General features: G+C 52.4%; 1 protein-coding gene across 1 annotated transcript; it reads left to right on the plus strand.

The window, feature by feature from the left end:
- The first annotated feature begins 485 nt into the window (after window positions 1-485).
- TRIM25 (tripartite motif containing 25) lies at window positions 486-24,911 on the plus strand. The gene is made up of 9 exons (XM_040244280.1): window positions 486-1,157; window positions 6,107-6,202; window positions 9,392-9,625; window positions 12,564-12,735; window positions 14,834-14,890; window positions 17,701-17,727; window positions 18,088-18,165; window positions 18,300-18,398; window positions 19,851-24,911. The coding sequence occupies exons 1-9, from the start codon at window positions 558-560 to the stop codon at window positions 20,378-20,380; spliced, it is 1,893 nt and encodes a 630-aa protein (XP_040100214.1). The 5' UTR covers window positions 486-557; the 3' UTR covers window positions 20,381-24,911.
- Window positions 24,912-26,461: the final 1,550 nt, after the last annotated feature.

Raw genomic sequence — 26,461 nt, forward strand, 5'->3', positions numbered from 1 at the left:
TGCAGCCTCAACCTGCGGAGATCGTGTTGCCCAAACGCCAGGGCCCAGAACCAGGGAAAAGAAAGGAAGGATGAAATAAAATTTTAAAAAGGCGGAGAGTCGCGGGCCACCCGGGAAGCCCTTGCTGTAGGTTTTTTCACAGGTCCGTCCGATAAGCCCGCCTGGCTCGCGGGGGCGGCGGGCGCGGCTGGCGTCCGGCGGGCTCCCCGAGGGTAGGGACCCGCGCAGGCGCGTCCGCCCGGGGCTCCGGCGCGCTCGGGATCCGGGGTTCACTCCTCGCCGCGCGGCCGCGGGGACGGCCCGGGGGCCGAGAGGCCGGTCTGAACGCCCAGGGTCCGGCGCCCCGCGCCCACCCCACGCCCGTCGCCGGGGCCGAGCGCGGCGGCCGGGACCTCGGGGACCCCGGGACGCCCCCACCCGGCGCGCCCCGCCCGCCCCACGTGACTTCCTGGAAGCCCGGGGGCCCCGCCCCGCCGCTCGGTTTCGTTTCCTCGGCGGCCTCGGGGCCACTGCGCCGCCGCGTCCCCGCACGTCCCGTCGAGCGCCCCGGACGCACCATGGCGGAGCTGTGCCCGCTGGCCGAGGAGCTGTCGTGCTCCATCTGCCTGGAGCCCTTCAAGGGCCCGGTCACCACGCCGTGCGGCCACAACTTCTGCGGCGCGTGCCTGGACGAGACGTGGGCCGTCCAGGGCGCGCCGTACCTCTGCCCGCAGTGCCGCACCGGCTTCCCCGCGCGGCCGCAGCTGCGCAAGAACACGGTGCTGTGCGCGGTGGTGGAGCAGTTCCTGCAGGCCGAGCAGGCCCGGCCCGCGCTCGCCGCCGACGACTGGACGCCGCCCACCCGCGCCGCCGCCCCCAGCGCGGCCGGCCAGGTGGCCTGCGACCACTGCCTGCAGGCCACCGCCGTCAAGACGTGCCTGGTGTGCATGGCCTCCTTCTGCCAGGAGCACCTGCGGCCGCACCTGGACAGCCCCGCCTTCCAGGACCACCCGCTGCAGCCGCCCGTCCGCGACCTGATGCGCCGCAAGTGCGCCCGCCACAACCGCCTGCGGGACTTCTTCTGCCCCCAGCACAGCGAGTGTATCTGCCACGTCTGCGTGGTGGACCACAAGACCTGCTCGCCTGCGCCCCTCAACGAGGCCAGCACCGACCTGGAGGTAGGGGGCGGCGGGCGGGGGCGCCGAGAGGCAGCCTGGGCCGGCTGGGTGGCGCACAGGGCCCCGCTGTGGGCAGTGTGGCCGACCAGGCGGATCCCGTGGGGGCGGTGGAGGGGCACCCTCAGGCCTTGCTGTGTCTGAGATGGGGCCAGGGGTACAGCCAGTGTCCTGGTAGAAGGGGCCGTGAGAACATACAGCCCTCGTATTCGTGGCTCACCCCACTCACCCATTTTACAGAGGGAACTACTTAAGACACAGGGGATATGTTGTTTGCATTAAGCCTAGCAGTTGTCTGGGGGGGTCCCTTGTGGCTCAGACGGTAGAGAATCTGCCTGCCATGCTGGAGACTCCGCTTCTATCTCTGGGTCGGGAAGATCCCCTGGAGAAGGGAATGGCAACCCACTCCAGTGTTCTTGCTGGAGAATTGCATGGACAGAGGAGCCTGGCGGGCCACAGTCCCTGATGTCTCAAAGAGTGGGACACGACTGAGTGACTACACTTTCACTTTAGCAGTGGTCTGACGTTTAGTAGAGGGTTTTGAACATCAAATATGAGGGCTAGAGGTTACCTCTGTTCTCTTAAGTTCCCCTAGCTCCCAGGTGGTGGGTATAATGAGTTGTTTACAGCTGAGGAAATAGGAAACTGACATTCAGAGAAGTTCATTTCACTTGAGTTAACCCAAGTGGCCAAATGGTCACTGAGCCTTGGCCAGCTGCTCCGACACCATTGTTGCTGTTTCTCCTGGTGGACCAGCCTCAAAACCAAGTCCTGGAATTCAGAGCACAGGACATTCCTGAGGTCATGTGAGATAAAGTCTTTGTGAGCCAGAGACTTCTGGTGACCGGGGAGGACTGACCACTGTGAGGCGGAGGGTGGGCAGGGTCCCAGGAAGCCCTGGACAGGAGGCCCAGCTGCACGCTTGCTGTGCCCTTTCTCCTGCCTGAGCCACTTTAAAGCACGGGGCTGGTCCTCATCAGCAATGTGAGGAGGGGGATCAGGGCCCTTCTTGGTCTGAGATGGTTTCAGTGGTTGCCTGGGGTCGGTCCTCATCAGCAATGTGAGGAGGGGGATCAGGTGGATTCCTCCGGGCCCTTCTTGGTCTGAGATGTTTTCAGTGGTTCAAGGACCCTGATTTCCCGTCTGGAATGGAGGCAGAGGCTGAACAGGCGTAGTCCCACTCTGTTTCCTTGCTCCAGTCAAACTTCAGGGTGAGGCCTGGGTTCTTTTCTCTCTCCCAGGCTCTCAGGGAAAGCTGGGGCTGTCCTTGTGCTGTCTAAGGAGATGTGAAGCCTGGGGAGCTTTGCAGTGGCTCCACGGCGCGGGGGCAGGTGCTGCTCTGGCCTGGGGACCCTCTCTGCCTCATCTGCCTGTCCACGCTGAGCTGGGTTCCTGTGGTCTGCTTTCCTGAGTCCCTCAGGCCTTGCCTGACGTTGACCAGGAAGGTACAACTGTCTCAGGCCCAGCCCATTTGGATCTCCACCTGTTACAGGAAAGAACCTGCCTGGCCTTCAGAGCCTGGAGGCCTGCTCTGCGTACATCAGCTGTGGTTCAGGGCAAGTCATTACATTTCTCTTGAGGGTCAGCTTCTTCATCCCTAAAATGGGATGAATAGCATTCCCTCTGCACATCCAAGAGTGGCCAGGAGGCTCCAGGGGCCTGAGCTGTTTGGGAAGTGCTTCTTAGGCAGGCCCCAGGGCCCAGCTGGTTGACTCAGACTCTGACCAGAGCTGACTGTTGAGAACTGGGTTTGAATTCTGGCTCTGCTTCCTGGCTGGGAATCCATCAAAGGGCCCAGTAATGATGCCTATCTGAGGAGGTTGTTGGTGATCCATAAATGGCGGTTTTGTTTATTTGTTTTAAACACAGCTGTCAATCCGCCTGCAGTGTGGGAGACTCAGGTTCAATCCCAGGGGTCAGGAAGATCCCCTGCAGAAGGGAATGGCTACCCACTCCAGCATTCTGGCCTGGAGACTTCCAAGGACAGAGGAGCCTGGCAAGCTACAGTCCATGGGGTTGCAAAGAATCAGACACAACTGAGCAACTAACACTTCACTTCTTAGCTTTTAGGTTGTGTATTTTTTTTTTTTTTCTTTTCAGTTGACAGAGATCAGAGTTGCTTTTTTTAAAAAAAGTTATTTTAAGTTTTGGCTCTGGCGGTCTTAGTTGCGGCGCACAGCCTCTCTAGTTGTGGTGCATGGGATTAGTTGCTCCTTGGCATATGAGATCTTAGTTCCCTGAGCAGGGATTGAACCTGTGTCTCTTGCATTGGCAGGTGGATTCTTAGCCACTGGACCACCAGGGAATTCCCCATGCATGGCATTTTTATAGCTCTCGAGTGCTCCATAGAGCTGCTGCTATCATTTCTGTTACTCAGAAATTCCCCGAGGAGAGTTTGCTGCATGGAGGGTGTTAGACTGCCCAGATTTTCTTCTCAGGACGTGTGGGCCTGAGGACTTGGGCTGCCTAGATCTGCTCAGGAGGCCTGCTAGCAGTTCTTATCCAGGAGGCAGAAGGCAAGGAGGGGCAGAAGGACCTGTTGTAGTTGGGTCTGAAGCCACAGCTTCCACTCGATCTCCAGGGCCTGGAGCTGAAACCTGCGCCCAGATTATCTGTATGCCATACACACTCGGCTTTTTAATCCTTTTAACAAGCCTTGCCTGCCCTCCATTCTCCTGGCCGGCTGTGTCCTTTAACCCGGCGGCCCCCCACCTTTTTGGCAGGCAGCAGGGACTGGTTTCATGAAAAACGGGGAGAGGTGGTTCAGGCAGTGTGGGGAGCAGCAGATGAAGCCTCGCCTGCTCGCCTACTGCTCACCTCCTGCTCTGCGGCCCGGTTCATGGCAGGCCTTGGACCAGTACCGGCCTACAGCCCAGGGTTGGGAACTCCTGCTTTAACCTGTCTCCTTTTCCAGCCCTGCTGCTGGTCAGTACTGGCGGCAGAGCCAGCCCAGCTGGGTTTGATCACTGGTGTAGGGTGGACTCAGGACTCTGGTGCCTACTTGGAGGACCAAGGTCCCCAGACTGTAAAGGGATGCTCAGAACTTTGAAAAGTTCCCTGTCCTTGATTAGCTGCTCTCAAAGGCCTTGGGTGGCTTTCCTTTGGTCTACAGCCACGTGGGCCCCTGTGTACCAACAGGGACTGTTGTATGCATTTGATCAATATGTGTAAAATCTTTCAAGAATGGTGAGGGACAGGGAGGCCTGGTGTGTTGCAGTCCATGGGGTTGTAAAGAGTCAGACACGACTGGGAGACTGAACAGCTACAAGAACGACCACGGAGAGTGGGTCTTGGAAACAGTTGGCAGCCCCCAGGAGTCCTGAGGTCTCTTCTAGGTCTGAGACCTGTGAGGCTGCATGTGTCCAGGGCTGGCCTTCTGCCTTTGGCTGCAGTTTATCTTGGCCACTGCTAGAGGCTGGGTCAGAGGTTATTGTCACAGAAGTCACATCTGAAACACCATCAGTGACTTGGGCTTTCGGGGTTGAGTTAGTGTGGCCTTGGTTTGTGCTTCCAGCCTATCCACGTGACTGTCACTGGGTTATTCAAATCCGGAGTGAAGGTCAGTAACCTGGGAGAGCCAGAGGAGAGGAAGGGAAGGCCAGAGTATTGTTGAGCCAGCTAGTTAAGGGACGTGCATTTTTTTCCCTTAGAAATTTCCTGTGTGCTCAGTTTGGACATAAGTCTGTTATTGTAATGCCAGCATCTTGTAACACTAGTTAATAATGACCTGGCCTAGGTAAGCCCCTTAATTATTCTGCTTCAGTGATGTCATATGTAAAGGGCGGATAATCCCCTACCTCCTAGTGTTGTTTTTAGCTTTACAAAGTTAATATGTGGAAAGCACTAGAACAGTGTCTGACTTGGAGTAAGTTCATGACCAACACTAGCTGCCGTTATTACGGTGGAGGTGGTGGTGATTTTCCTACCCATTTCTACGCCGCAGCATTTTGCCTGAGTTGGGTGCAAGTCGGCTGGTGATTATGAAAATTTACGAAAATACTCAGATGCTTCGGGTGGCATTAGCTGCCTTGGTGCCTAATTTACTTTTGCATCGGAACGTGACCTGGGGCCTAGCGATTCTGAATCACCCTAGTTCAGTTTCAGGGACTGAGCTGGTTTGCCGCCGGTTCATCCTCATTCCAGGGTGTAGCCCTTGGAGGGCTCTGTCTGTGGGGCTTATCAGGTGAGCCTTGGACTTTGGTTTTTGTCCCCCTGCCTCTCTGAGGCGCATAGAGGCTCTCCCAGCTGTGTTCCGGAACTGGCAGATGGCCCTGGGAGAACCCCAGATGCCAGGCTTATCTCTTTGGGTTTCCTTCTCCTGGATCTTAACTGTGTGATCCTCCCTTTCTTTGTTAGCTCCCCACTGGTTTTCAGTAGGTCCTTCCTCCCCCAGTATTTTGTCTGCTTGCTGGTTGTTTGTAGTGGGAGGCTTGGTGTGAGCAACTCCATTTGCCAGTTACTGAAGCGGCTGTCTCAGCTCATTCTGTCTGGGTGAGCTTGGCTCCCTTGCTTTCCTCTCTGCCTCAGTTTCATCATCTGTAAAATGGGTTCTAGTGAAGAAGCTCATAATAATCCAAGCTGACGTTTACTCAGGACGTTTGTCCTCGCTAAGATTCAGGCACTAGGCTGAGGACTGACACTGCTTCAGTTAATTGTCCTTCTAGCCCTGCAGGGTAGGAACAGCTGTATCTATTTCCTGACCAGAGAAACAGGTGAGAGACAGTTGAACAGCTGAGAACTGAGTCTGCTCTGTCTAGCTCCAAGTCCTATCCTTATAACTTCTTCACTGTGCTGTCTCCCTGAAAGGATGGAGGCAGTAAATACGAGCATGCGTCAGAAAGCTGCAAGCAGGCGAGACTTGGGGTGGTGGAAACAGCTGTGGGTCCCTGGTGTTGGGTGCTTCTGAGGGGCTGGGACGAGGTGTGTTCTTACCCGGTTCGTTTTCTCTGCAGAACAAGTTGAGGCAAAAACTGACTGTCATGTACGGCCAGATCAATGGGGCATCAAGAGCGCTGGAGGACGTGAGAGCCAGGCAGCAGGAGGTGCAGGTGAGTGACGGGGTGCCCCGCCCCTCCGGGGAGGCGGGCACAGCTCTGGCATCCGAATGGCTCCTGTTGGGTCCACTCACAGAGTCAGAATTCAACAAAACATGCAAAAATCTACATGCCCAGAGAGATTCTTAATAGACTACGAGTCCAACCTGGGTGGGAGGAATCACTGAAAATTAAGGTTAAAACATAGCAACATAAAAAGTAGTTACGGTTTAAGTGGGAGAGAAACAGGAAGCAAAAGCTGCATCTGTCTGTTTAGTTTTTGGCTGCACTGCATGCAGCATGGAGGAACTTTTGTTCCCCCGCCAGGGATTGAACCCACGTCCCCTGCATTGGAAGCAGTCTTAACCACCAGCCCACCAGGGAAGTTCCTGCATCTGTAAATCTTCTAGGACTGCTGTAACAGGTTACCACACACTTGGGTTCCGAGAAATGTAGTCTCTCACAGTTCAGTTCTCGGGTTGTTTGCAGGCAGAGGCTTGGTTTGAACGACCGCATCTGCCACTTACTGAAGTCGCTGTCTCAGCTCGTTCTATCTTTGTGAACTTGACCCCCGTGCTGTCCCCTTGCCTCAGTTTTATCATCTGTAAAATGGCCGCCAGGAAGCCAGCAGTCCAAATCCAAAGTGTCGACAGGGCCACACTCCTTCCGAAGGTCCCGCACTCCTTCTGTCCCCGCCTCTCCAGCTTCTGGTGGCTTCAGGCATTCTTGACTTGTGCCTGCATCACTTCGGTCTCTGCCCCCATCTTGAGACTGCCGCCTCCCTCTGTGTCTGCTCTTTGTCGCTAATAAGGACACTTGCTAGTGGATTTAGAACCGCCTGGGTAAGCCAGGATCATCTTGGCTCCAGATTTCTACCTTAGTTACATCTGCAGAGACTCCTTTTCTCAGTAAGGTCGCATTTCCAGGTTCCGGAACACGGATGTAACTTTTGGGGAGCTACCATTAAACCTATTACAGAAGGTGTAGAAAAAAAGCCTGGGAGGAAATGCAGTCAAGGAACAGTAGTGCAGGTGTTGGAGTGGGAGAATTACAGAGGTTTTTCCCCTCCAGGTTCGTAATTTGTATAAGGTTACAGTGCTTTTATGTTGAGAGGAGGTTTGATTTTTAAGCGTCCTTTCTGGAGGGGCAGCGTCTGGTTTCACTGCCACAGCTGTGGTTAGATTAGATGAGATCTAGATTAGAATACTAGCCTCTGATACTGTGGTCATGTTGGCAAACCTCTGAGCCTTAGTTTTTCCATCTACCTCCAGAGCCTCTTTCCGAAGGTGAGCTTGAGGCTTGAGTGAAAGATTGCACGTGAGAACGCCTGTATTGATTGGCGGGCAGGCTAAGTTCTTGTAGCAGTGATACCCCTCAGAATCAGAGGCTTCAGTAAGATAGCTGTGTATGTTCCTCGCTGTGATGGCTCAGGGCTGGACCTCAGTAACCCAGGCAGGCTATGGGAAGGTCTGCAGCCTGTGACCCATCAGGCTGCAGGACCTTATCTTCTTCCTGCCCTTCCTCGTCTCTGGCTGCCACTGGGTCACCGTTAGATCTTTGCTGAACCTGTGAGGAGGGGTGACAAGGGAGGAGACTGTTGTACTTGTTACTTTTGTTCGAGTTGTCTAGGCAGCGGCGCAGTCACATGACCAGCTGCAGGGGACGCTGGGAGATGTAGTCTGTGGCTGGGCAGCTGTGTGCCCATCTGAACCCAGGGGTGTTTTCTTACTGACGGGGGAGAAGAAGGATGACTACTCGGGGACATTGATAGTCACATTGAAAGTGGCAGGGTCAGGTACTGGTTTAAGAAATGAATTGAATTCTCAGGAATTCCTGGTGGTCCAATGATCAAGACTCTCAGCTTCCACTGTAGGAGGCTTGGGTTCAAATCCCTGGTAGGAAAACTAAGATCCTGAATGTCGCATGGAGTGGCCAAAAAAAAAAAAAATTGAATTCCAATCTCCCTGGCCCTGTTGTGTGTCTTTCTCTTTGTCGTGTTTGATTCTGAGCTGATGAGGTGACCCAACCTGTAAAGGGAAACGGCAGCTTCTAGAGCAGTGGCGTCCAGTAGAAATAGAAAGTGAACCTTATATATAACTTTAATCTGAATAATGCATGAGACTAATTCTGTTAATGTATTTTGTTTAACTCGGTATAGCCAAAGTGTTATTTTGGTCAATATAAGGTATTAATGAGATGTTCCGCACTCTTCTTACGTTACTCCGTCTCACACCTTCGCTTGGACTGGCCGTAGTTCAAGGGCAGTGCAGCTGTATGGACTGCAGCTCTAGAGGAGGTTGTCTAGGGCAGCTTCATACCCTTGAAAGAAGTTACTCATGAACCGCTTTCTAGCTTAAGAAATAAAACGTTGCCAAGGAGAATATAGCCCTGGCTTTGTTTCCCCCTTTCTGTAGCCCTCGTCCTCTCTTCCGGAAGTTGTGGAAAGTCCATGGGGTCGCAAAGAGTTGGCCACGACTGAAGTGGCTGAGCATGCACGCGCCATTCTGTTTGTTTCTAAGTCTTGTGATTGGTACATCTTACTGCATGTCTTCTATAAGTTGTTTTTCCCTTCTCATACTTTAATGTTCCATCCCAGGGAATAATTTTCAGTCTTCTACTGGCTGACATTCAGGTTGTTTCCTTGGTTTTGCTCTTCAAACAGTGCTGCTTAGAGCATTCTTGGGTGTCCCTGGAGCAGTCTTTTTCTAGAGTACATTCTTTGGACTCAATTGCTGGGTCTGAAGGTGGTGGTGGTGATGGCTCAGTCATGTCCAGCTCTTTACGACTCCATGGACTGCAGCACGCCAGGTCTCCCTGTCCTTCACTATCTCCCAGAGTCTGCTTAAACTCATGTCCGCTGAGTTGATGATGCCATCCAAGCATCTGTCGTCCCCTTCTCCTCCTGCCCTCAATCTTCCCCAGCATCAGGGTCTTTCCAAGTGAGTCAGCTCTTCGCATCAGGAGGCCAAAGTATTTGAGCTTCAGCAACAGTCCTTTCAATGAATATTTAGGGTTGATTTCCTCTAGGATTTAGGTCATAAGGTATGAACACCTTGACATTCACTGATCTTGCCAGATTGCTCTCCAAAGTGGTTGCACCCATCTGAGTTTCCCTGAAGCCCAGGTGAGAGCTTGTGGTGCTCTGCGTGTCAGGCCCAGCCCTTTAGCCCGTCTAACGGATGCCCTCTTGTCCTGGCCTCTCAGGAGGCTGCACATAGGAAGGTGGACCAGCTGAGACAGGAATACCTGGAGATGAAGGCTCTCATTGATGCCTCCGAGGCCAGCGCCACAAGGAAGATAAAGGAAGAGGAGAAGAGGGTCACCAGCAAGTTCGACAGCATTTACCAGATCATCCTCAAGAAGAGGAGTGAGATCCAGACCCTAAAGGAGGAGGTTGAACTGGCCCTGACTAAGGGGGACGAGTTTGAGTTTCTGGAGGTGAGTCATATGAGCATGTTGTTGAATCCTCTTTCTGCCTCACATTACAGTGTAGAGCGGGACTCTCAAGGGCTTGGGGCAGTAAGGGGTTTTGGGAAGCATCCTTGAGACACACAGGCTGTATTAGTTTTCTACGTTTTGTGACCACTTACTGCAAACTACGTGGCTTAGAAGAAAAGCTGTCCATTGCCTCATACTCTGTGTGGCTTAGGCTGTGGTCTCACCAGGCTGTATGTTCCTTTTGGAGCTCAGGGTTGTCTTCTAAGCTGACATGCTTTTTTTTTTTTTTTCACTGTGTAATTTTTCTTTATTAAAAGAGATTTGTTTCTCTGAAATGATAGATCTACTATTTGAATTCATAGCTGGGATGAGATTCAATCAAAACAGCAGTTTGTATCCATTCAGCCTCTTTCCCATTTTTATTCTTCTGGATTGCCCCAGAGTTCTTCTTCCTGTTATTCACATCTATCAGAATCTTAGTGACAATGTTGCTGCTGCTAAGTCACTTCAGTCATGTCCGACTCTGTGCGACCCCATAGACAGCAGCCCACCAGGCTTCCCCCTCCCTGGGTTTCTCCAGGCAAGAACACTGGAGTGGGTTGCCATTTCCTTCTCCAGTGCATGAAAGTGAAAAGTGAAAGTGAAGTCGCGCAGTCGTGTCTGACTCTTAGCGACCCCATGGACTGCAGCCCACCAGGCTTCTCCATCCATGGGATTTTCCAGGCGAGAGCACTGGAGTGGGGTGCCATCGCCTTCTCCGGTGACAACGTTACTAATTCCTTTTCAGCTTAAGCTCTCTTCAGCTGGTGTCTGGTCAAATCACTTGGAATAAGCAAGGTCATTGCTGATATCTGATCCTAATTGAACTCCATCTTTGTGTACAGCTTAAACTCTTCATTCAGAGGGCTTCATGCTCCCAGAAAACCACAAACTTCAGGGAAGTTTTAGCTCAAGACCCATTTTTCAGTGTTTTCTGCTCTTTGATGTCTCTCCTTTGCCTGTCTGACAAACACAGACAGAATACCTGTGTCCTTTGGACATCTCCCCCAAGACATGTATTTCTTCTCTCCCCCTTAGAAAAGAGCCTAATTCTCCTTTGTTGGGTTCCAGTGTGTTTGGTACCTGTGGGTTCTAATAACTCATAAATAGGAAGTCAACTCTCCTGTTTAAGAAAGGAGGATATTCTGTCGCTGTTGTTCCTGGTCGCTAAGTTGCGTCTGACCCTCTGGCAACCCCACGGACAGTAGCCTGCCAGGCCCTTCCCTCCATGGGATTTCCCAGAGAAGAATGCTGGAGGGCGTTGCCACTTCCTTCTGGGGAAGCTCTCATGCTTGTTGGCAGAGTTCAGTCCCTCGTGGTGCAGGCTTGAGGGCCCTGTGTCCTTGAGGTTCCTAGAGGCTGCCACGATTCCTCAGCATGTGGTCCTCTTTCGACTGGGCAGCTGGTTTCCTCAGAACCAGAAGAGAATTTCTCCTTCTGGGAAGGCCCACTCTCTGTTTTAAGGACTTTTAACTGATTTGGTGAGGCCCACCCAGAAGAATCATCTTTCCGAAGAACTCAGAATCGACAGATTTGGGATCTTACTTACATCCGCAGTACTCCTTCAGGGTTTCCATGTGTTGTAACGTAGTGACAGGAGTGATACCCTTTCATACTCCCTGTCCTGCCCGTAACCTGGGGGAGAGGATGTGTAACGTGTGTGCCCAGGGCAGTCAGGAGCTTGGGGTCCATCCTGGGATGCTGCCTGCATTAGGTCTCCACCTTGTTCCCCCATCCCGCCTCTGCATCGTCCCCAGAAGTGTCTTTCTACAGCATGGGCACTCTTTCTGACTTTGTGTTCCTTGGCGTGGCCTGTAGGGCCCTCGGTGACCTGCCTGCCTTTGCCAGCAGTCTAATCTCTTGTGAGCCACCCCCAGCATATGCCTGGGGCTCTGACCCCAGCAGGGTGCTCCTCAGAGGCCCTGAGCGTGGGCAGGGGACTCTGAGACTGGCCTCTGCCTCGTAAACCCTGTCATTTGTCCAGGGCAGCCCCAGTTCCCTCATCTTCCTGGGATCCCATTGTTTTCCCACTGCTGGTGATCCGAAGCGTGTGACCTGCCTCTGCTCTCTCCCTTGACAACCTCAGTCTAGACGTGCTTGTTTCCTTGTCTGTTTTGAAGGCTGTCGCGCCTTTTAAGAGGGGCCCTTCACCCTCCCAGTGTGTCTGGTGCACAGGAGAGTGCCGGGCATGCGACGGGTGTCTCCGGGAGCCCTGCTGACTGGGTGGCATGCTGCTTTGACACCTCAAAGGCCCAGATTCCACGTTCAGGTCCTGGGGAGGCACAGGAGCTCCCAGGAACCTTGTCTCCTGTGTGCAGGGTCTTATAGCCACGCCTGGCCGGGATGGCGTTTTCTTCCCACGTGCTCACTCCTGTTTGTTAATCTAGCTGCCTCGAGCTCTCCCAGAAGGATTCTGAGTCCACATCTGGGCCTCTTGAGACCATATGATCTGATTTGGTCTCCACGCTTGGGAGACCTTCTGTAAGATTCTTCTCCTGCATTGGATGTGTGGCTGAATCCTGCAGCCCTCCAGGCCTTCCTGTTCTGTTTTCAGAACATGCATTCAGAGCTGGTCTTTGAGGGGCGATGGTGGTGGAAAGAGCATTATCCATGGGTTAGGAGGCCTGGGTCCCAGCTGTGTCCTTGCTACTAATCGGCGGAGGTCCTGGCAGGACACCTGTCATTTCTTGACTGCAGTTTTTCCCTTTGTAAGGTGAGGGCTTTTCCACCTCCAGAGGGCTGTGTCTTAAAGTGGCACTTCAACCCCCAGCCACTTTTGAGAGGCTGATGAGACTTAGTGCCCATGGGCACGGGGAAGCTCCTTCCAGGGTTCATGAGGCCTGAGCCTGGGCCCTAGCTTTGCCAGACCTGCCTGAACTAACCCCCTGGCTCATTGCAGAAAGCGACGAAGCTGCAGGGAATCACCACGAAGCCAGTCTTCGTCCCCAAGGTGGAGCTGAACCACGAGCTGATTAAGGAGGTTTGTCAGGGCACCTCCGACCTGAAGACTGAGCTGAAGCGGTCCCTCAGGCAGCCCCAGGACAAGAAGCCCGAGGAGCTCACCGCCCCAGGTAACCATCGGCAGCCTCCCCGGCTTTGCACTGGGGGTTCTGGAAACAGGATGGGTCCCCTCTGCTGTTGGGGAAGGGAAGTCCTGCTCTGGAGCACTGGGGCTTGAGCTTCAGATGTTACAAGACCACTGCCCTCATCCAGGAGGCGGTGGGCAGGCTTCGCCTCATCCTGAGACTGTAGCCATCCTTCCTAAAATGTCTTCTGTGGCCAAGTGTTACAAAGGTCCTTTCTGGATAGGCTTTTATTTGGTCTGAGTCTGAGGCTGGGTCAGATGGGCTGAATGGATTCTGGGTTGTCAGCGTTGTTTGGTAAGGAAGTGGCTAGTTTGGAGGTCGGAGAAACATGAAATTCTTTCTTGATATCCCCTATCTTGGGGCCTCCCGGGTAGCTCAGTGGTAAAGAATCCACCTGCCAAGCAGGAGACGTGGGTTTGATCCCTGGGTTGGGAAGATCCCCTGAGAAGGAAATGGCAACGCTTCAGTACCCTTGCCTGGAGAATACGATGGATAGAGGAGCCCGGCAGGGTACAGTCCATGGGGTTGCAAAAGAGTTGGACACGACTTAGCAACTAAACAACCACCACCCCGTGTCCTTCTGCTTATATCCAGACCATTGTCAGATTTTGCTTCTTAAATATCTCTGGACTCAGCTCGTTTCACTGCAGCCACCACATGCCTGCTCTCCACTGAATCACCTGTGGCAACTTCCTAATGAGCTCCTCAGCAGCTGCTCCTGTCGCAGCTGGAGAGAGTGCCTCAGGATGACAGTCTGTTCTCCTGGCACCCTCTCCCCTGCCTCCTCTTTGGAGAATTTCCTTTGTTTAGATTGCAGACCACACCCTTGGCTCTGACTGTTAAGCCCCTGCCTGATCAGGCCCCGTCCACCTCTCCAGCCCTGAAGCGGCCCCCTCCCCCCAATACATCCCTTTACACTCGGTTCTTCAAAAATGTTAACCTCCCTGCCACAGGGTCTTTGTACATCCCGCCCACTCCTACCCCGCCCCCCCAAACACACACACCTAGAGGGCTCAGACTCCACCAGGTGACTCCTGTCTCCCTTGGAGATCAGTTAAAACGTTAACATTTCTCAGCAAACTTTCCCTGTTGCCACTCCGGCTCCTCAGACAAGGTCCCAGGTCCTTATCCTTCCCTGGGGCCCTTTTTGCACCTGTCATTTAAAAAAATTATATATTTATGTAGCTGCCTCGGGTCTTCGTTGCATCATGCAGGCTCCTGCATTGAGGCACATGGCCCCTCCAGTTGTGGCTTGCAGGCCCTGGAGTGCCCAGGCTCACAGGTTTAGTTGCCCTAAGGCCTGTGGGATCTTAGTTCCCCAGCCAGGGCTTGAACCCGTGTCCCCTGCTTTGCAGGGTGGATGCTTAACCACTGGACCACCTGGGAAGTTCCTTCGCGCCTGGCGTTCTACTCCTTCTTGCCATCGCCCTCTGTCTCCCCTGCCAGATTGTGATCCCTGAGAGCAGGGGCTGGGTCTGTTTTTCATCCATTACTGTCCCCAGTGCCTGGCACAGAGCCCAGCACACGCTGGGTCTTGTGTCTGTAATCCAGGGAGCAGGCCTGAGTCCCAGCCTGGTTAGCCGAATGGCCCTGCCGAAGAGCCTCTGCAGCCGGTGTGCCATGGCCGTGGCCAAGGGGAAAGCTAATTTGGTGCATTACCCCCGCATGTTTGTTTTCCTGCCACACCCGTGGTCGCTGGCCTGGGGACAGAGTGGTGAGAGACTCCTGGGGAAAGGAACCTCCTGGACACAGCAGGCACCTTGGTCTCGCCCCCTGGGTGAGGGGTCTTCCCCGCGGTTCGGGCGAGCAAGCACAGCTCGCAGGCAGGTCAGGGGTCATGGAGCTGGGTGCTGGCAGAGAAAAGACTCCACCCCAGCTACATTTTAAGACAGAGAAGAGAGGGAACACACCAAACTTGTGTTCCTGTTGCCTCGTTTCTAGTGCTTGTAAGTGGTCAGCGGGGAAGGCTGGTGGGAATCACCTCTGTAACCTCCCTGCAGCTCGCTGCCCTTCTACCGAGAGGCTAGCTCCTCAGCTGGGTGTGGAAGAGCCGCCTAAACTAACCTCTCCTTCTTTGGCCCAGGGGATGCTGGAGGACCACACACACCGAAGCCCCACCGGCCTGTGAAGAAGGTCGTGAGTAAGTAGTCGCACCTCCATCCCCATGGGCGGCGGCAGCCGTGGGCATCAGCGCTCAGGCTGAGGCACCAGAGGGCGTCACGGCTCCCCCCGGGGGGCCCGGCCCACCCTGGGCTCTGGGAGGCCCGGAAGCATCTGAGGGCAAATACCGACTGACCCTGATGTGGGGAGCTTGCAGGGCTCCTGGGAGGACCAGCCATCAGCGCTGGATATTCCCACTGCTTGGGATGGCAAGGTGACCAAAGCTGGTTTGTCTTGAGAAATACTTAGCGTGATGCCAAGTTCTGGCCTGAGATGCAGCACCCCAAGCAGAGGCTGTCTCTCTTCAGTCCCGGGTGGGACGTGAGTCAGCCCTCACAGAGCCTCTTCGCATTTTCTCCATTATTACCGTCTGCTTTTACCCCTCAAGCCCTTTTAGACAGAATTTTCCTGGTCACCCCATACATGAAGTTTAATACCCCACATATGGTACGTCTGTTTACATATGGTGCTGTGATCCATAAAAAGAACAAAATTTTTCCTTCCTTACCTCTCCCTGAGTCCCTCAAGATCAATTTTTGTCCTCCACTTTAGGGGTAATGGGCCGATGACTCAGATGGCACGTAATCTGCCTGCCATGCAGGAGACCTAGGTTCGAATCCTGGGTTCGGGAGATCCCCTGGAAAAGGGCATGGCAACCCACTCCAGTATTCTTGCTTGGAGAATTCCATGGACAGAGGAGCCTGGGGGGCTACAGTCCGTGGGGTCTCAAAGAGTCGGACGTGACTGAGTGACCGTCATTTTCACTTTCACTTGGGGATGTTGGAACCCTTGTTGAGATGGGGGCTGGGTGCAGAATGGTCCTCAGGTTCCTCATCTGTCAAAGGCAGACCATAATGGCGTTGACCTCATGGACTGTTGTGTGAGGTTTATGTGGGACACTGATGGTGAAAGCTCCAGCACTCTGGCCGCACCAAGTGAAGAGCCGACTCACTGGAAAAGACCCTGATGCTGGGGAAGGTTGAGGGCAGGAGGAGAAGGGGAGAGGAGAAGGGGGCAGCAGAGGAAGAGATGGTTAGAAAGCATCACCGACTTACTGGACGTGAATCTGAGCAAACTCCGAGAGACAGTGAAGGACGGAGGAGCCTGGTGTGCTGCAGCCCATGGGGTCACAGAGTGGGATAGAACTGAGCGACTGGACCACAGCAATAAATGTCATCAGACTGTTGACCGAAAGAGCCAGTGAGGATGGGGGAGGGTTGCTCGCCGCCATGGTGGGGGAGGGGTGAGAGAACTCTGCACTAGTTTCTCTTGTTGGTTGCTTGGTGTTAGTATTTAGTGCTTTCAGAGTGGAGTGTAGTCAGGGGCTGGCATGCCTGGGGCAGGGGAGGAGGGGGCCTTTAGGGGAGCCTGACACGTGCAAGGTACCCCGTGTGAAGACGAGGTGACACGCACTGTCAACCTGTGTCCTTCTCAAGGCTCGGGCCCAGAGAGCCTCCCTCCCACTGCCCTCTGCACAGGCCCGCTCTGCGTGTGCGAGCCGAGGATGCTGGCATCAGGCTGCCTCGTGGGTGGACTCGTCACAGTGTGGGTGAGGCTCCCGTGGTCACTGGGAGGGAGCCCTGTGCCCACAGCTGAGGTCGCAGCCTGGAGTCCTCCCAAGATGCTGGTCCAGTAGGAGTGGTGGGGGGGTGAGACACAGGTTCGGAGAAGGGGAGAGTGCAAATGACCCCTGAGAAACAGGGCTCTGAGTGAGAGGAAGGGGCAGCTGGGGGCCATGTGGGGCCATGGGTGGGTCCGGTGGGGCTGGTTTGGAACGTGCAGGGTCTTCAGGCCAGCGGGGATGAGATCCAGGACTCCCCTTTTCATTTCAGTTGTGGTAGTGAAGAGCGAACCCGAAATCTTCCGGCCCTCCAAACTTGAGCACACATCAGAGTCCAGTGGCTTGTAACCCAGACTGTTAGTTTCAGCTGGTCTGAGGGGGCCTGGGAATTTGCATTCCTTACAGCTGCCCAGGTGATGCTGACGCTGCTGGCTTGGGGTGCGTGCTTTGAGGATAGTTGTTTTAGCTAAAGTCAGTCCCCATAGATATACACTGCAGATACTTTATAAAGACTATTGTGATATCTGGCAAGCATGTTTGTTTTTTTTTTGGCTGGCTTTCTATGTGGGTTTTTTTTTTGTGTGTGTTTTTGCATTTTTTCTTTTGTGGAGATATGATTTACCTACAGTAAAATGTCCAGATCCTAAAAGTACAGTTAGATTAACAAACGCATGCATCTGTGTTGCTGCTGCTGGTGCTAAGTCGCTTCAGTTGTGTCCAACTCTGTGCGACCCCATAGACGGCAGCCCACCAGGCTCCCCCGTCCCTGGGATTCTCCAGGCAAGAACACTGGAGTGGGTTGCCATTTCCTTCTCTAATGCATGGAAGTGAAAAGTGAAAGTGAAGTCGCGCAGTCATGTCTGACTCTTAGCGACCCCATGGACTGTAGCCCACCAGGCTCCTCTGTCCGTGGGATTTTCCAGGCAAGAGTACTGGAGTGGGGTGCCATTGCCTTCTCTGATACATCTGTGTTACCATTACACAAATCGGGATAAAGATTTCCATTTCACCAGGAAATCCATCATGCTCCTTATTAGCCCCTCCCCACCAAAACCATGATGTAGGACCGTAGATTAATTTACCTGTTGACCCCCTTATATTTTTCAATGTAAAATATACTAGCTCTATTTGTATGGGTCACCTTCATGTAGCGATTATTATTATGGTGTTTGAAAGTATGGTTGTGTTGTGCTTTGAAACATTTTAATTCTGAAAATTTTGTTTTTCAGAAGATGAAAAGAAGTCCAAGAAACCTGGTAAGTTATGCATTTCTACGTCTTTTAGTTCCTTGAGTGCCCGAGTGCAGAACTAAATGCCAGCAAGGAAAGCTGAGCTGTGGGCTGGTGTGTGTTGGAGGAGGGTCTGAGATGGGCATGGACTCCATGACTCTGACTTGTGCTGGCCGCCGGGTCTGGGCTTGGGGGTGAGGATAGGAGACCAGTACGATGCATGAGACCAGTACGATGCATGTTGCCCTGTCTGGACACTTTTGTGTCACCCTGGCGGTCCAGGTGTGTGTTTGTGGAGGCAGCTCTTGAGAAATAGTATGGGAGGGATTCCAGGCCATCAGGTCACTCTGTTGTTTCCCCAACTCATGCCTCTCTTCCTTATCCCAGCCTCTGCCTCACTCAACAAGCCTCCCACCTTTGGATCCTCGGAACACTTAGTGAACCTGAAACAAACTGGCCAGGAGGGTGAGTTCTGGTGGGCCGTGGACAGTGCACTGCCTGCTCTGAATTTGTTTAGAGCAGGAATGAGCAGGAATGAAAAGCAGCACTTTTCATTTTCCTGCATTGGACAAGGAAATGGTTTTCTGTTCCTCCTCTAGGTGCAGCCAAAGCCCCTGCCGTGCCACCGACCTCAGCATCTCTCAACGCCAAGGTACTGGAGAACTTCCTAACCAAGTCCAGGCCGGAGCTCCTGGAGTGTGAGTAGCTGCTGCCTTGCTTGTCCTTGCCTCTGTCTGGCGTGGTTCGCCTGTCCCTTGGAGAGTGCCCTTAATGCTCCTCTGTGGCTTCCAGCCTGGAAGTGGTGGCAGTTCCTTCCTCCAGGCCAGGCCTCGGGCCACCCATAGCTTCACCCATGGAGCACCCTCCGCTGGTGCTCACTTCTTGCAGCGGCAGAAACCTCTCTCTGCAAAGTATGCTCTGGCCCTCCTTTCCCCACAGCTGCTGTGGGCGTGGTTCTGGTACAGTGGGCGTGGATCACCCGTTGCTGGAACAGTGGTACCTGGTATCAGGGCCCGCCTCCCTGGAGCTTCCTGGCTGGGAAAGGCCTCCCCGCCCCCAACCCCCGTGACTGATGCCAGGCTGCTGGGGGCGGTGCTGAGCCACATGTCTGTGGAGCCCCCTGCACTCTGCAGTACAGCTGTTTAAGCAGGGGAAAGGAGTTCTAGGGACTTAGGGTATTCAGAGGACATTTTCCCAGGCCATTCATTTTGCCCTGGGGGAGGCCCAGGGCCAGGTGCAAAGTATCTTTCCCTGAGCCAGGGGGTGGCAGAGAACCCTGGTCTCTAGATTCCCAAATTCCTAAGCTCAGGATTTTCCCTGTCTGCCCAGCTCTCTGTCATTGGTCCAGGGTCCTCCGTAAGTGGAAGGGCAGGGAGGGCTGTGTCCTAGGGAGGAGGTGGAGGCCAGGCTTGTGTCCTAATCAAGGATTCTATTCAGGTCATTGCTGTGCTTGGCAGATCTCAGGTGACTGCCCGCTGCCCCCAGTTAAAGTCGAGACCCTTTGGCTCGACACTAGTGGCTTCAGAGGTCCCTCTTCTCTTGCTGCAGCCTCTGTGTTCCCAGCTGCCCAGCCTTCCCTGTTCCCAGCACGTCCGTCATCCTCGTGACTCCATGCTTGCCTTCACTGTCTCCCGTAGCCTTTCTCCCTCCTCTGCTCTCCTGTTTAATTCTTCTCATCTCCCTTTCTCTTGGCTCAGATTCCAGCCCACCCGTGAAGTAAGTGTTCCTCTGTGCCCTCTCCTCCCTTGGCCCGTTAGCCCCATGGCTGTGTCCCTCCAGCAGAGTGCCTGCCTTTCAGCGGAGCATGGAGTCTTCACTGTTGTCGCTCCTGATGTGCTTGCCTTACTTCTGGGAGTGCGAACTCCACGAAGCCAGGCACCACATCTGGTTCATGGCTGTGCGTCCTGTATAGAGCCTGGCATAAGCCAGGGGCTCAGTAAATGGTTTTGGGTGGAGGAATAGACGCACAGGTGGCTTGATTGGTGGTGAGAGAGATGGACAGATGTCTGACGAGCTGGACAGAATGAACGGACTGGAAGGGTGGTTGAATGGATGGGTAGAACAAATGAGTAAATATTACGAGCTAGAGAGAGGATGAAAGGTGAGAGTGCTTAGAGCGCCTCGTGATTGACTCCTTGATGCTTCCTTAGATGTGGTTAAAGTTGTCCTGGACTACAACACCGCCCACAGCAAGGTGGCCCTGTCCGAGAACTACACCGTCGCATCCGTGGCGGACACGTCCCTGAACTACCGGCCGCATCCGCAGCGGTTCACATACTGCTCGCAAGTCCTGGGGCTGCACTGCTACAAGAAAGGGATTCACTACTGGGAGGTGGAGCTGCAGAAGAACAACTTCTGCGGGGTAGGCGTCTGCTACGGCAGCATGGAGCGGCAGGGCCCCGAGAGCCGGCTTGGCCGCAACAGCGCGTCCTGGTGTGTGGAGTGGTTCAACACCAAGATCTCCGCCTGGCACAACAACGTGGAGAAAACCCTGCCCTCCACCAAAGCCACGCGGGTGGGGGTGCTTCTCAACTGCGATCACGGCTTCGTCCTCTTCTTCGCCGCGGCTGACAAGGTCCACTTGTTGTACAAGTACAAGGTGGACTTCACCGAGGCCGTGTACCCCGCCTTCTGGCTCTTCTCCACGGGTGCCACGCTCTCCATCTGCTCCTCCAAGTAGGCCGGCCACGGATGCTCGGCCAGACTGCCCGTGCGCTTCCCCAGGTCCCCCCCGGGAGAGTGCTGCAGGTGGGACCCCCAGGGAGTTGCCCTAGGTCCCCCAGGGCCAAAGGGATAGGAGGGGAGCTGCGCAGGGTGGGAGGCTGGGCAGATGGGATGAGAGGTCAGGGTTGGCCAGGGACAGGGGTGGGGTGTTTGCCTTGTGGGTGAGGAAGCCTCCCACTTCCTGGTGCCTCTCCAGCCGGATGCCCCCCTTGGTTCTGGTAGATCCAGGTGGCTGGGCGGGTCTCCAGGGAGTCGAAGTCACAAGCGCCCCTTTCCTGCTGGACATAATCTGTAGCCCCTGTTGGTTATTCCTCAGGCCTCTGGTGCCTGCTTCTTTCTTCTCCGAAGTAGCCTTCAAATCTTGGAGTTCTGATGACTCTTTGTAGAGCTATTCAGGTCTGTAGATTAAAAGAAAAAAATGCCAAAGTCAGTGAATTTCATTCCCCTCCACTGCCTCCATGTGGGAGTTGGGATGAATGCTCAGACATCTGGTTATTTTCTGTGCTCGAGGGAAGCGACCCACAGCAGGTCTCCACCCAGACCAGAGTTTCCCAAAGAAGTATGTCCTTTTCCCCTCTGTTGTCCCTTCCTGTCCTGCACCTCATCACCCCATCCACGGTTTTAAAATGCTGAGTCCCAACAGGAATGCTTCTGGTCTAAGGTTTCACACCATAATCTGAATCAGCCTATGCTGACTTTGTGATTCAGGGTCTGCATGACGTGGTCCCCATGTGGCCAGAAGCCCCGCCAACTCCCGTGTATTATGCAAGGCGTTTCTGCAGATGCCTTTGGCTTTGACTGCGGCCCAAGAACCTTCCGGTCGTGCAGGCTGTGGGGCAGCGGTCCCCCTGGGCAAGAGGGCATTAGCAGTCGGCAGCTTTGCTCTCATCAGAGCGTCTCGCCTCCTGACTGGCTCTCCCCAGTGCTAGCCTCCTTCCTCCAGGACCGGGAGACCCTGCCCTAGCTGGTGGAGACCCACCGTGGCCAGCAGAGCTGAACGGTTAGCTAAGCCTGCTGCCATGCAGACAGGCCTGGCGCGGCTGCCTCCACGACCACCCTAGTCACCTGCTTGGGTGCCTGCCTGTGGCCAGAAGGGCCTGCTCTCAGATCCATGGGCAGCAGCAACATTCCTGTTCAACCCAGTGCTGGTCCTCTTGTGAGTCAGAGAGGCCCGAACTGTTTCTACTCTCTTCCTCACTTGAGCCAAATGCAGATGTAGGAATTGACCAGGAGAAGGGTCAGAAAGACAAACCAAGGAGGAAACCAGCTGCCAGGCTCAAGTACAAGGGGCTATTTTTCCTGCAGTGTTTCTGTGCAGTGGAAATAGCCTCAGTCCACTGAGGGCTGGAGGGAGTGGATGGCTGGAATTTCCTGAGCTCCTTACATCCTTATCAGGATGTAAGTTTTCATCCCCAAAGTGGGAAAAATGTAACAGCCTGTGAAGAAATGAGTCCTGCTCTGGACTTTCCCAGCAGGGGAGCTGAAGTCAGGCTCCTTGCTCCTTACTCCTTACGGTCTGAAAAGGACGATACCACTGGAGACACGCACCCCAGGCCTTTCCATATAGATGTTTGATGTTATGTCAGCTCATCTTTGGTCTTGTGCTGGGTCCCCAGGGCATTCTAGTTAAGCCCAGAGCACATGATATTCCTGACGGAAGTGTTGATCTGTGTCACCTTCCAACACGAACTTTCATTTCCTTGGGAGAGCACTCATCTTGGTAGGGAAGATTCCCCTGCAATAGTTGAACTGTGGGTGTTTGAAGATTTTCTTCCTTTGCTACTGGGAAGAAAAGCTCTTTGGTGATTCTTCTCTGCTTTTGGAGATGGTTCAAAGCCCCTTCATTGATCTCCTGAAACAAAAGCCTTGTTCAGAGCCAGTTCATACTTGGGGAACACCTGGGTTGAGGAGAGTGCCCAAGATTAAACCACAGGTCCTGCTTGGGCTCTCCTCTAGAAATGAGGGCAGCCGGGGGTGGCGCTTCCCTGATAGTGCATTGTCCAGCTCAGGACGGAGGAGCCTGAGCCCCTCTTGTGATGAGAGGCAAGCGGGGAACCCAAGCTGAGGCTTATGTGGGTGCCTTGGAGACGTGAATTGAGGAGCACGCCCTCGCTGTCTCGAACCATACTGTGTCCAGTGGTGAGACTTCATGTCCCCTCTCGCTTTGCAGGGCTGGTACCCAGTGTCAAGTCTTAGACTTGGGGGAACTTTGCATTCATTTGACTTCCCGTTTTGCAGAGTAAGTCAGATAGGCAGGTGTTGGATGAATCCACTCACTGCTCTTGCCATCCCATCTTGGAGGAGGTATCTTGTAGATGCCCCCTGGTACCCTGGGGGAGGGTCAGAACTTCCCAGATAAACATAAAAAATGTTCTCCCGACCTAGGTAGCAGGGACTGTCTCTGCCACTCTGGCATGATAAATCAAAGATCAGGGTCAAGTTTTTGTTGTTCAAAGACTGATTGATTGGTTTGCCTGTTTTAATTATTCTGAGATGGGTCTGTGATCTATAAAATAATACTGATACATTATTTCTTACCTTATTCTGTCTGACCCTGCATTGATTTTAATTAGGAGTATTTAAGCCTGTGTTCTTGAGCTTGTATTTTTATGCATTGATTCTTTAGGACATAATCAGTGTTGTAGACACTGTTCCTTTGAAAGGCATGAGAAATACCAGGACCAAGGCTGGCTTACGTGCCTTAGAAGCTTTGAATGCAATAAAGCGGTGTTGGGTGCTCTTGTACACATTACAGTGTGTGTAGAAAGTGTTTCTTAACTGTCATGCAGGAGTCAGCAAATGAGGTACCCAAGGGCCTCTGGGTGCCCCCGACTCAGCTGCCTGCTAGATTTCAGCAGAACTGGAGCCTGCTAGATTTCAGCAGACCTGGAGCCTACTTGAGGCTGCATGGGTGGGGCAGCCCCTCAGGAAGCTTGCCATGAATTCTCAGCCAAATGTCCTTCTGGGCTTTGCTTCGGGATAATCTGAGGATGAGGGTAGGGAGGCAGGGGAGGGGTATGAGTGAAAAGATAAATAAACCACAATTGAGTAATCAAGGAAACTGTGGTGGAAATATGAGTGAAATATTATTCCTTCTACTATCGTCGCTGTTTGAAAATTCCTATAATAAAAAAAACAATGAAACAAAACTAGCCAGCAGTGGGCCCGGATTTTATTCTTGTTTGAAGAGAGGAGGGAGTTGTGGGAGGTGTGGATTTGAGGTTGTTGTATAATAACTTGACTGGCTGTTGTCTCTTGTTCCTGGTGGGGAGATTCTAAATCCTTGGAATTGCCCTCAGCAATGGGAATGTCCTTGTTATTCACCAGCCCCTTTGATCACATCTGAGCTTATGCTAAGAGGTGAGATGACCCAGGATCGGGGCTGGTCATCAGAGAGACCAGCCATGAGATTATAAATAAAATAACATGTACACAGCAAAGGAAACCATAAAGAAAACAAAACAGAAAGACACCTATGGAATGGGAAAAAATATTTGCAAATGGTGCAACAGACAAGGGCTTAATTTCTAAAACAGACCAACACCTCATACGAGAGCAACAACAGTAAAAAAATCCAATCTAAAAAGAGCAGAAGACCTAAATAGATAATGCTCCAAGGAAGACATACAGATGGTCAATATGCACATGAAAAGATGCTCAACATCACTCACTATTAGAGAAATGCAAATCAAAACTACAGTGAGGTACCATCTGACACCAGTCAGAATGACCGTCTTTAAATAAAGTCTATAAATAGCAATTGCTGGAGAGGGTGTGGAGAAAAGGGAACCTTCTTACACTGCTGGTGGGAATGCAAGCTGGTGCAGTCACAATGGAGAAGAGTGTGGCGGTTCCTAGGAAAACAAAAAACACGATAGGATTACCGTGTGATCCAGCAGTCCCGCTCCTAGGCATATGTCTGGACAAAACGATAATTTAAAAAGATCCATGTACCGCTGTGTTCATAGCAGCGCTGCTCACAATAGCCAAGTCGTGGGAACAACCTAAAAGTTCATCGGCAGAGAGATGGATGGGAATAGGTGGCGCAGTGGGAGACTACTCAGTCGTTAAAAATGAAAAATGGGATTTGCAGCAACATGCGTTCAACTAGAGATGATCTCACTAAGCGAAGTCAAAAAGAGACAGACACATACCGTATGACATAACTTATATGTGTTATCTAAAGTATGGCATAAATGAACCTGTCTGCAGAATAGAAACAGACTCACAGACGTAGAGGACGGGCTTGTGGTTGCCGAGGGGTGTGGGAACGGGATGGACTGGGAGTCTGGGGTTAGTAGATGCCAACTAGGATAGATAGGATGGGTGGACAAGGTCTTACTATATAGCACAGAGAACTATATTCGACATCCTGGGATAAACCTCAGTAGAGAAGAATGTCAAAAGAATGTTCATATGCTGTATAACTGAGTCACTTTGCTTGCAGCAGAGATTGGCATAACATTGTAGATCAATTATACTTCAATAAATTAAAAAAAGAAAATAATGTGTGTGCTGCTGTTGTTGGGTGGAGGGTTCTGTGTCAGCTGGTCAAGTTGGTTGATAAATGTTTAGATCTTTTATACTCTTTGAAAAAATTGATTTGGCTGTGCTGGGTCTTAGTTGTGGCATGTGGGGTCTTTCAGTTGCAGCACGTGAGCTCTTACCTTAGTTGCGGCATGTGGGATCTAGTACCCTGACCAGGGATCGAACTCGGGCCCCCTGCATTGGGAGTGTGAAATCTTAGCCACTGGATCACCAGGGAAATCTCAGGTCTTTTATATGCTTATTGATTTGTGTCTACGTATAAGTCAGTGGGAGAAGGGTGTTGAACCCTCTGAAACTTTGAATGTGTCTGTCTTTCCTTGAAGTCCTATCAGTCTTCATTCTATGTAATTTGAAGTTGCCTTCTGCTTAGTTGCTCAGTCATGTCTGACTCTTGGAACCCCAGGAGCCTGCCAGGCTCCTCTGTCCATGGGATTCTCCAGGCAAGAATACTGGAGTGGGTTGCCATTTCCCTCTCCAGGGGGTCTTTCCAACCCAGGAATTGAGCCTGGGTCTGCTTGAAGCTGCCTTACTAAGTGTATAAATACTTAGGATTTTTATGTCCTTTTGGTGATTTGACCTCTTTATGAACTGACCCTTTTTACACTGTTACTATTTTTTGCTCTGAAAAACCACTTTGTGTGATATTAATATAGACAGTCTAATTTTGTTTTGATTAAAGTTAGTGTGACATATCTTTTTTCCATTCTTTTGGTTTTAACCTGTGTCATTATATTTAATGTGTATTTCTTATAGACAGCATGTATTTGGGTCTTGCAGATCGGACAGTCTGCTTTTAATTGGTATGCTTAGACCATTTACATTTAACGTAATGGAGCATTTAACGTAGAATGGGAAATAATGCTGTGGTCATTTCTGGGGGAAAAATCTGTCATAATCCTCTGAGTCACTTCTTTCTCCTTGAAAACAAATGAAACCATGTGACTCATACTGGGACTTTAACCTGGCCAAAACCCAGGTTGGGAGTTGAACCCACAGTCTTTTAACTGAGATCACACTTGGTGTCAGGGCTTAATGAATCTGAGGTTCTTGATGTCTCATCACAGAAAGAATTCAGTGAGAGACAAAGTGATCGGTAAGAAGTGGATTTATTTAGAGAGAAAAACACACCACAGTGTGTGGGCCACCTTAGAAGGTGAGAGAGAGCCTCGAAGTATGGCATGGTTAGTTTTCATGGGCTGGGTAATTTCATAGGCTAATAAGTGGGAGGATTATTCCAACTATTTTGAGGAATGGGTGGATATTTGCAGGAACTGGGCCACCACCCACGTTTTGGTCTTTGATAGCTGGCCTCGAAACTGACAAGGTGCTGATGAGTGTATCACTTAACACATGCTAATATATTATGATGAACATATCATGAGGCTCAAGGTCCACTGAAAGTGATATATTCTGCCAACCAGAACCTAGTTGGTTCTAACCAGTTTTCAGCACATACTCAATGGCTATGTCATTCTTTGAAAGGTTAGGC

The sequence above is a fragment of the Oryx dammah genome, unplaced genomic scaffold (assembly GCF_014754425.2).
Source record: "Oryx dammah isolate SB20612 unplaced genomic scaffold, SCBI_Odam_1.1 HiC_scaffold_8, whole genome shotgun sequence".
In the NCBI taxonomy this organism is placed as follows: Eukaryota; Metazoa; Chordata; class Mammalia; order Artiodactyla; family Bovidae; genus Oryx; species Oryx dammah.